The sequence below is a fragment of the Anabrus simplex genome, chromosome 3, assembly GCF_040414725.1.
Source record: "Anabrus simplex isolate iqAnaSimp1 chromosome 3, ASM4041472v1, whole genome shotgun sequence".
Lineage (NCBI taxonomy): Eukaryota > Metazoa > Arthropoda > Insecta > Orthoptera > Tettigoniidae > Anabrus > Anabrus simplex.
The window spans coordinates 1,637,047-1,654,838 of record NC_090267.1 but is presented as its reverse complement, the minus strand read 5'-3'; the positions used below and the strand labels follow the sequence as shown (position 1 = coordinate 1,654,838).

The 17,792-nt window shown below is 39.6% G+C and overlaps 1 protein-coding gene across 1 annotated transcript in view; it reads left to right on the top strand.

Annotated features, from left to right (window-relative positions):
- Positions 1-1,146: 1,146 nt before the first annotated feature.
- LOC136866898 (uncharacterized) overlaps positions 1,147-17,792 on the top strand; it is a 120,332-nt gene continuing 103,686 nt past the window's right edge. Inside the window, exons 1-2 of the mRNA XM_068226891.1 lie at positions 1,147-1,334; positions 11,591-11,720. Of these exons, the coding sequence (XP_068082992.1) occupies positions 11,655-11,720 (66 nt within the window). The 5' untranslated portion in view covers positions 1,147-1,334; positions 11,591-11,654. The remainder of the gene's footprint in view (positions 1,335-11,590; positions 11,721-17,792) is intronic.

Below are 17,792 nucleotides of genomic sequence, written 5' to 3'. Positions count from 1 at the left end.
TCAACTTCTGAAGACTACACTCGGTTTTGTTCCTTTGCAGTCATGTGTTGCAATGATAAACGTCAAAACGGAGGGTGTATTTTGTTCATTGCGTTCATTGTTTACCTAGAACAGAATGACGATCTGTCTGATGATTTGCTTCGTGTACATACATCATATTCTGGACGCCTAATTATACATTATATCTGCCGAAAGTATGATGTAAGTATAAACTATTCACCTGTCCCCTCGGATGATTGTAGGCATACCGTGACAGTGAAAAAAATGAAATGGCGTATGGCTTTTAGTGCAGGGAGATCCCAAGACGGGTTTGGCTCGCCGGGTGCAGGTCTTTTGATTTGATTCCCGTAGGCGACCTGCGCGTCGTGATGAGGATGAAATGATAATGAAGCAACACATACACCCAGCCCCGTGCCAGGAAAATTAACCAATGATGGTTAAAATTCCCGACCCTGCCGGGAATCGAACCCGGGCCCCTGTGACCAAAGGCCAACACTCTAACAATTTAGCCATGGAGCCGGACACCGTGACAGTGATTTTAAATAATAATAATAATAATAATAATAATAATAATAATGTTATGAGTTTTACGTCCAACTACGTACATTTTTATGGTTTTCGGAAATACCGAGGTGAAGGAATTTAGTCACTCAGGAGTTCTTTCATGTGCCAGCAATTCTACCGACACGAGGCTGACGTATCTGAGCACCTTCAAATACCACCGGACTAAACCAGTATCGAACCTGCCAAGTTGGGCTGAAGGCCAGATAAGCTATGCTATCATTATTAGAATATAGGGCATATTCAGTGGAGTGGGTGAGAAACGCCGTGAACGGATATTTTCATACTTTAATATGCGTATATAGTTGTAGTATTATTTTTCGCAAGCCATCATAAAATTCAGAATATTTTTTTTGATCACTCATTAAGAATATTTATATCGTACCGGTCTACCGCAATCCCATAAAACCTCAGCGACCACTTGTACTGCATGCTCCATTCATCCAAGAGCGGGAGAGAGCGAACGTGACGTCACGCTGTCATCGAGTCTTCGCAAGCGAAACGAGCCCGAGCCTGAACTCGAAAGAGTCGAGTATCGCGATTCCAGGCATCACTCGCGCACATCACTACTTTGTAGTAGTCGACGTAGGCTAGACATAGCGGGACATTGTAGATGTATCGTACTCTGTGCTTTCTTTCACTAAGTGTCCGCGTACTCTGGAGGTGGTCACCCTGTTCTGATACAAATCAAATTTGTTCATCAAGTGTTTGATTTACGTGATACCAGGTTATTCACCTACATCACAATATCCGGTTTGGTTTCGAAGTGGAAGGTATGTAGTTACTATGTTGCAGTAGGTTTATAAGGTGCCTGTTAATTGTGTTACTTCCCTTAATTAATGAATTCGTTTCTATCATTTTACACTGTGTTCTCAACTTATAAAGCTTTTAGATCACAACAGATATATAGCATAGCCTACTGTGCACGATTTTGTTTTTTGGTTAAGCATTAAACTTTTATACCCACATAACTAGCTTCATTTTGGAAAATTATAGCCTCGTGTCTTGTTACAATGCATATCCAAGTTCAACTGTATGGAATTTTTCTGAAGTGTGAATAATTGACGATGATAATTTTGGGGGATTCCATCGTTAGACATGTCGGGAAAGTGAGTGGAGGAAAGCGTACCAGGGTGGAGTGTTTCCAGGAATTAGGTTGAGGCAGATGTTGAGGAAAGTAGAAGAGGAGGAGGAGGGAGGAAAGGAGAAGGTGGCAGTGTTTCACGTTGGTACTAACAACGTAAGACAAGCAGGTATAAGTACCAACATAGTTGGGGATGTGTGGGATCTGGTAAATGCAGCACAGGTGAAGTTTAAGGAAGCAGAGATTGGTATCAGTGGAATACTGTGTAGGAGGGATATTGACTGCAAGGTGATTGGGGATTTAAATCAGACTATGGAGTGGGTATGTGGGAAACTGGGAATGAAATTTCTAGATTCTAATGGGTTGGTAGGATATAGGGATCTGCGCTCAGATGGCCTTCACTTAAACCGCAGTGCTACATATAAAATAGGAAATTTGTTTAGAAGGGTTATAGGGAGGTACATTCAGGGAAACAGGGTGGCCTAGGGAGCAGTGTTAAGGGAACGGGGAACTGTAAATCAAGTAGGGATGGCATAAAACTGTTAGTGCTAACTGTAGAAGTATTGTAAAGAAAGGAAAGGAAAGAATTATGTAATTCAATAGATATATACTTGCCAGATATTGTAATAGGAGTTGAATCATGGCTGAGAAATGATATAATGGATGCAGACATTTTCTCACGGCACTGGAGGGTGTATCGTTGAGATAGGATAGGAATGGTAGGAGGGGGAGTATTAATTCTTGTGAAAGTAGAATTTGTAAGCTATGAAAAAGTTAAAGATGACAAACAGGGGTAAGGCTCATCTGTAAAGATAATAGGCAACTTGATGTCTTTGGAGTGTACAGATCGGGGAAGGGTAGCGCTTAAACTGCTTCAGAATTATTTGATAAGATAATCAACTATGTGGAAAACGGTAAGGAAAGAAACGTGATTGTAGCGGTGATCTCAATTTACCAAATGTCAATTGGGAAGGTAATGCGAACGACAGGAATCATGACCAAGCAATGGCAAATAAGTTAATACGGGAAGGGCACCTGATTCAGAAAGTGATGGAACCAACTGGAGAGAAGAATATTCTGGAGGTGGTGCTGGTAAAACCATATGAGCTCTGTAGAGAAACCAAAGTAATAGATGGTATTAGTGATCACGAAGCTGTTTATGCGTTTTTAAAAATAAATGTGAAAGAAAGGAAGAGATTAAAATTAGGACTGTTAGACAATACCATATGGCTAATAAAACAGGCATGAGGGAGTTTTTAGTAAGTAACTATGATCGGTGGAAAACAGTAAATAAAAAATGTAAACAGACTCTGGGATGAGTTTAAAGCAATTGTTGAGGAATGTGAAAATAGGTTTATACCTTTAAAGGTGGTAAGGAGTGGTAAAGATCCACTATATTATAACAGGGAAGTAAAGAGACTAGGAAGGAGGTGCAGGTTGGAAGGAAATAGTTAGAAATGGCTGTGGAAGTAAGGAGATATTGAAGGAACTTACTAGGAAATTGAATCTAGCAATGAAGTCAGCTAAGGATAACATGATGGCAAGCATAATTGGTGGTCATACAAATTTTAATGAAAAATGGAAGAGTATGTATAGGTACTTTAAAGCAGAAACAGGTTCCAAGGAGGACATTCCAGGAATCATTAATGAATGAGCATCTTCAAAAGGCAGAAGTATTCAGCCAGCGGTATGTAAAGATTGTTGGTTACAAGGATAAAGTCCAGATAGAGGAGGTGACTAATACTAAAGAAGTATTAAAATTTACCTATGACAGCAATGACATTTACAGTAAGATACAAAAGTTGAAAACTAGAAGAGCAGCTGGAATGAATAAGGTTTTGGGGGATATACTAAAGACAATGGGTTGGGATATAGTATAGTACCATATCTGAAGTACTTGCTTGATTATTGTTTGCATGAAATAACTTTACCAAATGAATGGAGAGTTGCTATAGTAGCCCCTGTATATAAAGGAAAGGGTGATAGACATAAAGCTGGAAATTACAGGCCAATCAGTTTGACATGCATTGTATGTAAGCTTTGGGAAAGCATTCTTTCTGATTATATAAGATATGTTTGCAAAATTAATAACTGGTTTGATAGAAGGCAGTTTGGGTTTAGGAATGGGTATTCCACTGAAGCCCAACTTGCAGGATTCCAACAAGATGTAGCAGATATCCTGGATTCAGGAGGTCAAATGGACTGTATCACGATTGACCCGTCTGAGGCATTTGATAGGGTAGATCATGGGAGACTACTGGCAAAAATGAGTGCAATTGGACTTGACAAAAGAGTGACTGAATGAGTTGCTCAGTTTCTAGAAAATAGAACTCATGGAATTAGAGTAGGGAAAGCTTTATCTGTCCCTGTAAAAATTAAGAGGGGAATTCCCCAAGGCAGTATTATTGGACCTTTGTTTTCATATATATATATATATATATCAATGATATGTGTAAAGAAGTTGAATCAGAGATATGGCTTTTTGCAGATGTTATTCTGTACAGAGTAATAAATAAGTTACAAGATTGTGAGCTACTGCAAAATGACCTTGATAATGTTATGAGATGGACAGTAGGCAATGGTATGTTGATAAACGGGGATAACAGTCAGGTTGTGAGTTTCACAAATAGGAAAAGTCCTCTCAGTTTTAATTACTGCGTTGATGGGGTGGAAGTTCCATTTGGGGATCATTGTAAATACCTAGGTATTATTATAAGGAAATATCTTGGGGTAATCACATAAATGAATTGTAAATAAAGGGTACAGATCTCTGCACATGGTTATGAGAGTATTTAGGGGTTGTAGTAAGGATGTAAAGGAGAGAGCATATTTGTCTCTCGTGAGACCCCAACTAGTGTACGGTTCCAGTGTATGGGACCCTTACGGGGATTACTTGGTTCAGGAACTGGAAAAAATCCAAAGAAAGGCAGCTCGATTTGTTCTGGGCAATTTCCGACAAAAGAGTAGCGTTACAAAAATGTTGTAAAGTTGGGCTGGGAATATTTGGGAGAAAGGAGACGAGCTGCTTAACTATGTGGTATGTTCCAAGCTGTCATTGGAGAGTTGGCGTGGGAGGACATCAGTAGACGAATAAGTCTGGATCATACATACATACATACATTATCATTATAGACTGGTATGCCTTTCAACGTTCAGTCTGCAAGCCTCTGTGAATTGACAAAACGTCGCCACAATCCTCGCTTTGCAACTAGTGTTGTGGCCGTTAGTTCTATACCTCTTATCTTTAAATCATTAGAAACCGAGTCTAACCATCATCGTTTTGCTCTACCTCTACTTCTCTTACCCTCCATAGCAGAGTCCATTATTCTTCTAGGTAACCTATACTCCTCCATTCGCCTCAGCTGACCCCACCACTGAAGCCTGTTTATGCGTTCAGCATCATCCCTCGAGTTCATTCCTAAATTAGCCTTTATCTCCTCATTCCGAGTACCATCCTGCCATTGTTTTCACCTGTTTGTACCAGCAATCATTCTTGCTACTTTCATGTCTGTTACTTCTAACTTATGAATAAGATATCCTGAGTCCACCCAGCTTTTGCTCCCATACAGCAAAGTTGGTCTGAAAACAGACCGATGTAAAGATAGTTTCGTCTGGGAGCTGACTTCCTTCTTACAGAATACTGTTGATCGCCACTGCGAGCTCACTGTATTAGTTTTACGACACCTTGATTCAATTTCACTTACTGTATTACCATCCCGGGAGAACACACAACCTAAATACTTGAAATTATCGACTGTTCTAGCCTTGTATCACCAATCTAACATTCAGTTCTGTTGAATTTCTTACCTACTGATATCAATTTAGTCTTCGAGAGGCTAATTTTCATATCATACTCATTGCACCTATTTTCAAGTTCCAGGATTTTACACTGCAGGCTTTCGGCACAATCTGCCATTAAGACCAAGTCGTCAGCATAGGCCAGACTGCTTAAGACATTTTTACTTAACTGAATCCCTCCCTGCCATTTTATACATTTCAGCAGATGATCCATGTAAACTACGAACAGCAAAGGTGAAAGATTACAGCCTTGTCTAACCCCTGTAAGTACCCTGAACCAAGAAATCATTCTACCATCAGTTCTCACTGAAGCCCAATTGTCAACATTAATGCCTTTGATTGATGTTAATAATCTACCTTTAATTCCATAGTCCCCCAGTACGGCAAACACCTTTTCCCTTGGTACCCTGTCATAAGCTTTCTCTAGATCTACAAAACATAAACACAACTGCCTATTCCTCTCGTAGCATTTTTCAATTACCTGGCGCGTACTGAATATCTGATCCTGACAGCCTCTCTGCGGTCTGAAACCACACTGGTTTTCATCCAACTTCCTCTCAATGACTGATCACACCCTCCCTTTCAAGATGCCAGTGAATATTTTGCCTGGTATACTAATCAATGAGATACCTCGATAGTTGTTGCAATCCTTCCTGTTCCCTTGCTTATAGATAGGTGCAATTACTGCTTTTGTCCAATCTGAAGATACCTTACCAACACTCCATGCTAATCTTACTACTCTGTGTAGCCATTTCTTCCCTGCCTTCCCACTATACTTCACCATTTCAGGTCTAATTACCTATTCCTGCTGCCTTATGACAATGGAGTTTATTTACTATCCTTTCCACTTCCTCAAGCATAATTTCACCAACATCATTTTCCTCCTCCCCATGAGCTTGGCTGTTAGCAACACCACCAGGATATTCGCTCCAGTTCTTCAGTGATTCCGTGGGATCTATTAGGAGTTCACCTGAATTACTCAAAACACTGCTCATTTCCGTTTTCCCTCCCTTCCTAAGATTCTTTATTACTGTCCAGAATGGTTTCCCTGCTGCTTGACCTAGCCTTTTCAGGTTGTTACCAAAATCTTTCCACGACTTCTTTTTCGATTCAATAACTATTTGTTTTACCCTGTTTCTTTCATCTACGTACAAATCCCTGTCTGCCTCGGCCCTTGTTTGGAGCCATTTCTGATAAGCCCTCTTTTTACATTTACAGGCTGCTCTCACTTCATCATTCCACCAAGATGTTCGCCTTTTCCCATCTTTACACACAGTTGTTCCTAGGCATTCCCTTGCTGTTTCTACTACAGCATCCCTGTATGCCACCCATTCAGTTGCTATATTCTGAACCTGCTTACTGTCTACTGTTTGAAACTTCTCACTGATCATATCCATGTACTTCTGTCTAAATTCCTTGTCCTGGAGATTTTCTATCCTTATTCGTTTGCAGACAGATTTCACTTTCTCTACCCTAGGCCTAGAGATACTTAGTTCACTACAGATCAGATAGTGGTCTGTATCATTGAAAAATCTGCAGAAAATTCGTACATTCCTAACAGATTTCCTGAATTCGAGGTCTGTTAAGATATAGTCTATTATGGATCTGGTACCCCTAGCCTCCCATGTGTAGCGGTGAATAGCCTTATGCTTGAAGAATGTATTCGTAACAGCTAAACCCATACTAGCACAGAAGTCCAGCAAACGCTTTCCATTCCCATTAGCTTCCATATCTTCCCCACATTTACCAATCACCCTTTCATATCCTTCAGTTCTATTCCCAACTCTCGCATTGAAATCGCTCATTAGCACTATTGTATCCTTGCTGTTGACCCTGACCACGATGTCACTCAATGCTTCATAAAACTTGTCAACTTCATCCTCATCTGCACCATCACATGGTGACTACACAGAGACAATTCTAGTCCTAATTCCTCCAATTGACAAATCTACCCACATCATTCGCTCATTTACGTGCCTAACAGAAACTATGTTGCGTGCAATGTTATTCCTGTTAAAGAGCCCTACCCCAGACTCTGCCCTTCCCGATCTTTACACCCATCAAATACACTTTATTATCTCCTATCTCTTCCTTGTTATCTCCCCTTACCTGAATATCACTTACTCCTAGCACATCCACATGCATCCTCTTTGCTGACTCAGTCAGTTCTACTTTCTTTCTTCCATGAGCCCCATTAATATTGATAGCTCCCCATCGTATTTCATTTTATTCACCCAAGTTGTTTCCAAGGAGTCCCTCGCTTGTCAAATGAGAGTGGGACTCCATTACTCCCGTAGGTCCGAGGCCTGCTTAAAATGTTCTGAGCTCGGTAAATTCATGAAGCAGGATGCTGCCCTACTTGCGCATAGTCCAAGTGAGGATCTCTCCTCTAACGGGTTATGGACCACCGGTGAATTGTATAGTCCTAGCCGTCTGAGCACAAGGAGGGCCATGACTCAGAATATGTCCGAGATGCCCACTCCCATTCCATAGCAGCTGGTATCCCGACTCTCAGGATGACTTACTAGGCCACTCAGCCATTGCCCTTGGTTCACGAACTAGGACGTGACTGCAGTAACTCACAAACATGAACCACGGATGGTGTCTTTAAAAGTAGGAAAGATCACATTATGAAGATAAAATTGGAATTCAAGAGCACAAATTGGGGCTAATATTCATTTGTAGGAAGGGGAGTAAGGGATTGGAATAACTTACCGAGGGAGATGTTCAATAAATTTCCAATTTCTTTGGAATCATTCAAGAAAAGGCTAGGAAAACAACAGATAGGGAATCTGCCACCTGGGCGACTGCCCTAAATGCAGATCAGTAGTGATTGTATTGTATATTATATGGAAAGAGATGACAATATTTAGTGTATAATTTTAATTATTGTATAGATTTGTTATATATCTGTGTATTCAATTAAGAAGGACACAATGAATATTTATCCTGGTAGGCTGCAAAAGATGTTAGGAGTAATGTTCGACGTTTGAAATCTTGAGAATTGTACCTTTTAGGTTGTCTGTAAGATAACCTGCATTTTTGAATAATTTGTTGGTATATAAGTTTTATTTTGGAGATTCTCCTGTACCATATTAGCATCTCACAAGGGCTATATGCAGTTGATTGCCAATATTGACTCCTGCCTTTTTATTTATGTACGGTATAAAAGTAGGCTGTCTGTATTTCACAAGATATTTCCTGAATTCCCAGTGTATAAAATGACTTCTGGCTAAAAGCAGTAATATACTGAGAGAATAACCAGTGTTACATTTTAGTTTTGTCCCCCACATTATCAAGTCAAATGTTACCTCATATTACAGGGACCAACCCACCCATCGTAATAAGCACTTTTACATTTGTAGTAAAATATCACCTTTTCAATGTAGCCAGCTATTGGTTAAAATCACTCCCAGAATTCAGAGCAAACAGGTTTCATTACTGCCTGATGAACAACAAAATGTCTGATACACCTAGACCAATCATCTAACATGCGAGGATCTCCACCTAGCACCCCTAGCTTGTGTCATCAGTCAGGATATCTGTAGATCAGTTAAGAAAGTGTACTTTGTTAATAGCCATTGTCAGAACAAGTGAGTGAGGCACGAACAACAAGAGAGGATTTTCCTTTCTGGCCTGTGCATAGAACTCTCACCCATTGAGCATACTGAAGTTTTATGTAGTCCTGTGTTATGAAAAGGAATTTCTTCACTTCTGGCATAGAAATTCGTATGAGAAAGATATTTTAATGACGCTAATTATGGCTTGAGAACATGGAAGATTTGCTCTTGAGTGTTGACTTGGTCAAAAGAACTTCTAAGTTTTTCAGTCTGTCGAACAGAAGGTATATGTTTATCAAACCCTATGTAGCAACAGACTTTGAATAGTCCTTACGGCAACAAGGTAGTCGTTTTCTTCGCAACTATCTCTACACTCAGATGTGGGTGTAACAAACAAGCTGCCTGCATGTACAAACATAAAATGAGCTGATAGCAGTGCTTTTGACATTTTTATATTGAGTTCAACAGATTGAAATACTTAAATATTATTTTTATATTCAGTGTGGAGTTCAGTAAAGAGTGAATAATAACTGGTGCTAGAAGAAACAGAATTGAAGTCTTTAAAATGTGGTGTTATTAAAAGTTGTCTTCTGGTTAAAATGAGTCACAGATAAAGAAATATATATATGTAGAGAGAGAGAGAGAGAGAGAGAGAGAGAGAGAATCCACAAGGGACAGCTGCCTTAGAACAAGGGGTACCATATGGTAACAGCATAAAATTATCTATTTTTGTACTATTTATCTTAGGATAAAATGACCTTATATATTTTTTTAATTTTGAAAATCCTGTATTGTAGCCCTACAACTATCCCCGATCACGAAAACTTTATTTTTCTTTACACATACCATACAAATGATGATTTACCGTTGCCAAAGAATCTCGTAAAACATCTAAACAAATATCTTTTAGATACAAAATGGGAATACCAAAACGAAGGAAGAAATTCATTGAAAATTTTGTGACATCCTTGCGCACCGAAGAGTAACCCAATCACTTCCCAGCAACTGGCGGGTATGTTATACTTTTCTTCAAAGTACTTAAAACAGGGTTCGTATTGTCTCTTCTTTTCAGAATCAACTTCTTTGGCCTGTGAACCGTTACTCTTAAACCTTATTGTTGGATCAATTACAACGCCGATGTTTCTCTTCCTGTCAGTCACAACAATGTCTGCATGTTTACTGGATGCATCACTAGAGATACAGTGCACTTCTTCAAAGACTTCAAATCTGCCAGATTTTTTGAGAAGTTCTGCAATACTGCTCCTGACCCTATGGTGCCTGTTATTTCTCAATAGTTCCTCTTTCGAGCAGAAACCAAGAACACGAGGGAGGGTTTCTGTCTCATTGCAGTGACGGCAACGGTTTTCTTGGCATATACCGGGAATGCTTCAGACTGCTATCACATTGCAGTTCATTTTAATGGCATTATTCCATTGGGAAGGTGAAAGCCCTTTCTTCGTTGTAATCCAGGTGTTTGATTGTGTCCATTCTGAAAAATGCGAGACACGTTTTCCACGGCGTGGTAGTTTTTTCCATGTTTCAAACGGTTGATCTCTCAGTTTCTTCCGAAGAGTCTGTACCTTAGGTTGTTCATCGGGAGCGAAGCCAAGGCTTCTCAGACTTTCCTTTATTCTTTGTTGAAAATTTCTTGTTTGTACCAGAAGTGGGTCAACGACAGAGTTCAGTCTGTTACAGATGTTAATGTGTTGAAGGAAAGCTTCCCATGATACTCTCATAATGCCCAATCCAAAAACTGTTTTTGAGCTGCAGAGCATACAATCTGGACAATCCGTTGGTAAACCAATTATTTCCTTTACTGTACTTCTGATTAATTTATCGACATCATCTAAAAACCCGCATCTGAGTTTCGATAAGGGTGCACACTGTAAAGGATACATCAAACTCGGTTAAATGTAATGATAAGAGGAGAAGTATCTGGGAGAATTTGACCCTAAGAATGAAAACATTGATAGAACACATCTCAAGACAATGGAAACTTGTTCAGTTGGTTTCGAAAGGGAGTTCAGAGGATAAAAATGGTGGGTAGGTGCCTGGCAAAACAGATTGGAGTATGTGTAGGACATTATGCTTATGTGGAAATGAGGATAGTGTCTCATGGAGAGCTGCTTCAAACCAGGATATGGGCCCGTGTGTTCAGAGTGAATAAGAGGGTACCTAATGACTGGATTTTCATGAAGTTTTCAGCAGTCTGATCCTGATTAAGCATGTGTGATTTTTTAAAAGAACTGTCATGTCCCAATAGATTTGGTTCTATGTAAAACTATACGTCATATAGCAATGATCATGAGATCATTAATAGGAAACTTAAGGTCTTACAGTTAAGATCATGATATCAAAAGTTTTGTAAAACTAGGGGCCCTTTTGCTGTGATCACTGTATCAAAAGACCTGAGAAACTGGATGTCCTAAAGCTACGATCACAATATCGACAGTCATGTAAAACTTCAGGTCATATAGCTATGACCACCATTTAAAACCACAACCTTGTTGCTTATTCAATGGATTAATAACCTAAATATCAACAATAAATATGTTAATAATGATATATTTTCTGTCTCATGTTTCAGTGCAAGGTCATTGGAAGCAATTTACAACTTCAGCACTTTCTAACTACTTCATTTGCAGAGTGAAATGGACATCAAAGTAGAGATCAAAGAGGAACCAATCTGGCTTGAAGGAGCCACAAATACTTCACTTGTAAGTGTCATTCCAGGTAATTGTATATCAATTAGAATTTAACCTATAGTAGTTAAATAAATTTGCCAGATTACTGTCAGTACAGCATGTCTGAAAGCAAATACCCTGATGAAGGCTGAGATTTAGTAACAGCATTTGGAGATGAAATGAGAGATTTTCATCATTCTGTTTTACTCCTTTGTCTGTTGCTACACTCAACACAGTCCATTGTAAATTTCAGAGTTTGTGGCTCTTCATCTTGAGAGGAGAAATGTCAGTCTGAGTAGAGAGGGTAAAGTGATGGCATGCTTATTTCATGTTGGCAAGTGTGATCTTGGTTTGGTCCAGTTATACTGACATGTAAGTGACTTCCTGCATGATAACTTTCTGGCACCTCACTTTCTTTGTAAACCTTAAAATTTGGTAGAGAGATGTTCAGTGAATAACTGTAACTTGACGGTAATAATCTCTTCTGCTACTTCATAGATGTGATATTGCCCAAGAATTGCTAAAAGCTAAAAGTTTCCCATTGCAATAATGGCAATTCATAGCCTGACAACAGTAGCTGTCAAACTGTCATATATTCACAAGCTGTGGACAACTCCTGAGTGAGTTTCCAATCTGCACTTTAACCTGTGAAATGTAACGTGAGTGGTCGTGCATGAGACTTTCTCTCACATTAAAATAAATAAGACATTTTTCACAGTTTTGTGGAGCGTAAGGCTGAAATTTACTACTGAAATGAAATGCAAGTTCTACCTTATATATTTTAGGTAAAAATGAAATGAAATTGAGTATGGCTTTTAGTGCCGGGAGTGTCCGAGGATATGTTCAACTCGCCAGGTGCAGGTCTTTTGATTTGACCCCTGTAGGCGACCTGCGCGTTGTGATGAGGGTGAAATGATGATGAAGACGACACATACACCCTGCCCCCATGCCAGTGAAATTAACCAAGGATTGTTAAAACTCCCAACCCTGCCGGGAATCAAACCCTGGTCCCCTGTGACCAAATTCCAGCACGCTAACCATTTAGCCATGGAGCCGGACAAAATGAAATGATTAGCTGTTTATTAAAGACACAAATTACTACTTAAAACAACATATGCAGTGTACATAAAAATAACTTCCGTCCTGAAGATGTAAAAAATAAAATCTCACACATGCATTATATCTAGTAATATTTACGTAAAAAGCAAGGTTTCTGAACACAATAACATTTTCAGAAACAGGAAGTGCTCATAATACAAATACTAACGCGTACAACGGAAGTAATTTTCCTGTTCCGTTTCAACATAAGACCAACGTCAATAGTCGCGCGATGAGAGAAACTCTCACGCAGCGTGCATGGACACATAGGAACCTTTGTTCTGACTAGGGGAGGGGGTGCTTACCCTTGAAATGTGAATCGCTCTACTCACGACAGTTATAGACTCAGCTAGGAGGGGGAATAGTCACATCGCTTTCATCACTGTGAAGTAATATCACAGTCAAAAATAATGTGAGAGAAAATCTCATAGCATCTGTATTTATTATCATCTCAAATCTTCAGACGTTCATCTGCTTTCCAAACTCATCATTTTGAACAATTTGGGCCATATTGACAGAACATCAGAAGATAAGATGGTATCCAGTTTGTTCCAAGAACATACATCATCCAAATCAACAATCTGTTTTGTTAAGTCAACAACATGTTGACCACATCATAGTTAATATCTACATCTCTCACCATCTGTTTATTAATTTTTGCTTCTGCTTGAAGGATTGAATCAAATCAAGGACTACGTTCTGTTAAAAAAGTCAATATGCCCTTTACATTCAATGAAACACAGTGTTTCAAACAGGATGTTCTGTCAATCTCTTCAGTGGCGCACATTTATCCATAACATCACCGCGCAAGAAATTCTCATTTAGCTGCAATGCTCATTTCGTGATTGCCCAATAATTTCTCAGGTACTGCAAACTCTTTGGAAAATGTTTTCCAGCATTCTCAACAGATGGTGGGAGGGTTTCCAGCTGTATTCGTGAAGTCTCTGGCCTAAAATAAGCCTTATCTTCTCTACTTTATATATACAATCTCTGGCCAGCTGATGAGGTAAACATAAATGGCAAGCACAAAACAGAAGAGATGTTTGTCTGAAGGCAAAAAAAGGAACTACATCAAAGTATTTCTGATAGTAGTGATAATGATTCTATTGATTCTTCAGATTCTTAGTATTTCTAGTGAAAGTGAAAAGATTTAATGTCAGAAACTAAGGTGATGGTAGGAGATGTTTAATATACATTTGTGTGGAAAAAGTGTAAGTCTGAGGATAGTGTGCAACTTAATATAATTCCATTTATGGGAAATCCAGGTGTGAGGGTTGGATTATTACCAGAGGTGAATGGGGTTGACTGTTTTGAACTGTTTCTAATGGATGAAGTTGTAAATTTGACAGTATCGGGCGAGTTGTCCGTGCTGTTAGGGGCACGCAGCTGTGAGCTTGCATCCGGGTGATAGAGGGTTCGAACTCCACTGTCGGTAGCCCTGAAGATGTTTTTCCGTGTTTTCCCATTTTCACACGAGGCTGTACCATAGTGAAGGCCATGGCCACTTCCTATCCACCATCGCCATAAGACCTATCTGTGTCGGTGCGATGATAAACAAATAGCAAAAAACTTGACAGTAACCGAAAAAAATTCGTATGCTAGAAATGCATTGAAAAACTTGTAATTAAATGCAAGGGCACAGTTTTGGAATGAAACAAACTATTATGAAATTTGACAGTTTATTGCTTTAGTGCTGTTGATTGGAATAATACAAAAGCCTGAAATAATAATGTATTGCTCACTGGACACTATTCTCAAAACACCAATATTTTATGAAATCATATCACAACCCTACTGTAAAAAAAAGTATAAAAAGAGTGTAAAGTAAGTTTTTATTAACCTTGAATAATATATGAATGTGTTCCCTTAATAATTGTTACTCAATCCTTGCTTTGTATAAATAAATAATTTTATCTGAAGAAACCTCACTTTTATGGCATACGATGTCTGCCAGAACCCACCACTGACGGGGTTAATCAAGAAGTACTCGGTTTTAAGAATTTCCTAAGATGTACAGTGATTTAATATTCTTTTAGCCCCATTCCATAAACAACACATATTCCTTAACTTCAACCACATGAAAATGCACACCTCCGTTTATGTTAATTGATCTAATGAGCGCTTATAGTACAACGGAGGATTCGCTCACGCAACACGAAATGCATGTGCAGTGCTCGAACATTACATTTGTTAAGGAATATTAATTTTAAGAATTCCTATGAAGGGTCAATTATTTTAAGAATGTACACTGATTTTAACACGATATACCAGTGCTTTCAAGTGACATTAATTTTAAGTCATCGTCATAATGGTTCGTGTGTTCTTCATGCATGTTTTTACTTTATAAGAGTAATTATTCGGTACCATTGTCAGCTGATGATGGCTTGAAACAAGCCGTAACGCGTACTGACCAATTGTAACTCCTCATTAATAATACAAGTGTAGATTAAATTGACCTTAATTAACACTTTATTTTGTAATTGTGAAATTATGCTTAGAAAATCATTAATCATACTTTTTACAATTTTTATAATACTTGCATTGATGTAGTCTTTCATGTCTTGAGAATGCTTACTGCAGAGCAGATGAAACATGGCATCACAGCTTCCCAACCCAGAATCTTTTACAATACTTACTTGCAGGCCTCATTAAAACAAGTGAAGCTGCTTCACACACACACACTGGACAGTATATAACCACTGTCTTCACGACACTTACTTGCAGACAGTAATGAGGCTGCTTCATACACACTGGACAGTATATAACCACTGTCTTCACGACACTTACTTGCAGACAGTAGTGAGGCTGCTTCACACACACACACACTGGACAGTATATAACCACTGTCTTCACGTCACTTACTTGCAGACAGTAGTGAGGCTGCTTCACACACACACACTGGACAGTATATAACCACTGTCTTCACAACACTTACTTGCAGACAGGATTGAGGCTGCTTCACACACACTGGACAGTATATAACCACTGTCTTCACGACACTTACTTGCAGACAGTAATGAGGCTGCTTCATACACACTGGACAGTATATAACCACTGTCTTCACAACACTTACTTGCAGACAGTAATGAGGCAGCTTCACACACACTGGAGAGTATATAACCACTGTCTTCACAACACTTACTTGCAGACAGTAATGAGGCTGCTTCATACACACTGGACAGTATATAACCACTGTCTTCATGACACTTACTTGCAGACAGTAATGAGGCTGCTTCATACACACTGGACAGTATATAACCACTGTCTTCACGACACTTACTTGCAGACAGTAATGAGGCTGCTTCATACACACTGGACAGTATATAACCACTGTCTTCACGACACTTACTTGCAGACAGTAATGAGGCAGCTTCACACACACTGGACAGTATATAACCACTGTCTTCACAACACTTACTTGCAGACAGTAATGAGGCTGCTTCATACACACTGGACAGTATATAACCACTGTCTTCACGACACGTACTTGCAGACAGTAATGAGGCAGCTTCACACACACTGGACAGTATATAACCACTGTCTTCACAACACTTACTTGCAGACAGTAATGAGGCAGCTTCACACACACTGGACAGTATATAACCACTGTCTTCACAACACTTACTTGCAGACAGTAATGAGGCTGCTTCACACACACACACACTGTACAGTATGTAACCACTGTCTTCACAACACTTACTTGCAGACAGGAATGAGGCTGCTTCACACACACTGGACAGTATGTAACCACTGTCTTCACAACACTTACTTGCAGACAGTAATGAGGCTGCTTCACACACACACACACACACTGGACAGTATATAACCACTGTCTTCACAACAGTTACTTGCAGACAGTAATGAGGCTGCTTCACACACACACACACTGGACAGTATATAACCACTGTCTTCACAACACTTACTTGCAGACAGTAATGAGGCTGCTTCACACACACTGGACAGTATTTAACCACTGTCTTCACAACACTTACTTGCAGACAGTAATGAGGCTGCTTCTCACACATTGGACAGTATATAACCACTGTCTTCACAACACTTACTTGCAGACAGTAAGGAGGCTGCTTCACACACACTGGACAGTATATAACCACTGTCTTCACAACACTTACTTGCAGACAGTAATGAGGCTGCTTCACACACACACACACTGGGCAGTATATAACCACTGTCTTCACAACACTTACTTGCAGACAGTAATGAGGCTGCTTCACACACACACACACTGGACAGTATATAACCACTGTCTTCACAACACTTACTTGCAGACAGTAATGAGGCTGCTTCACACACACTGGACAGTATGTAACCACTGTCTTCACAACACTTACGTGCAGACAGTAATGAGGCTGCTTCACACACACACACACACACTGGACAGTATGTAACCACTGTCTTCACAACACTTACTTGCAGACAGTAATGAGGCAGCTTCACACACACTGGACAGTATATAACCACTGTCTTCACAACACTTACTTGCAGACAGTAATGAGGCTGCTTCACACACACTGGACAGTATATAACCACTGTCTTCACAACACTTACTTGCAGACAGTAATGAGGCTGCTTCATACACACTGGACAGTATATAACCACTGTCTTCACAACACTTACTTGCAGACAGTAATGAGGCTGTTTCACACACACACACACACACACACACACACACACACTGGGCAGTATATAACCACTTTCTTCACAACACTTACTTGCAGACAGTAATGAGGCTGCTTCACACACACTGCACAGTATGTAACCACTTCCTTCACAACACTTACTTGCAGGTAGTAATGAGGCAGCTTCACACACACATACACACTGGACAGTATATAACCACTGTCTTCACAACACTTACTTGCAGACAGTAATGAGGCTGCTTCACACACACACACACTGGACAGTATGTAACCACTGTCTTCACAACAGTTACTTGCAGACAGTAATGAGGCAGCTTCACACACACTGGAGAGTATATAACCACTGTCT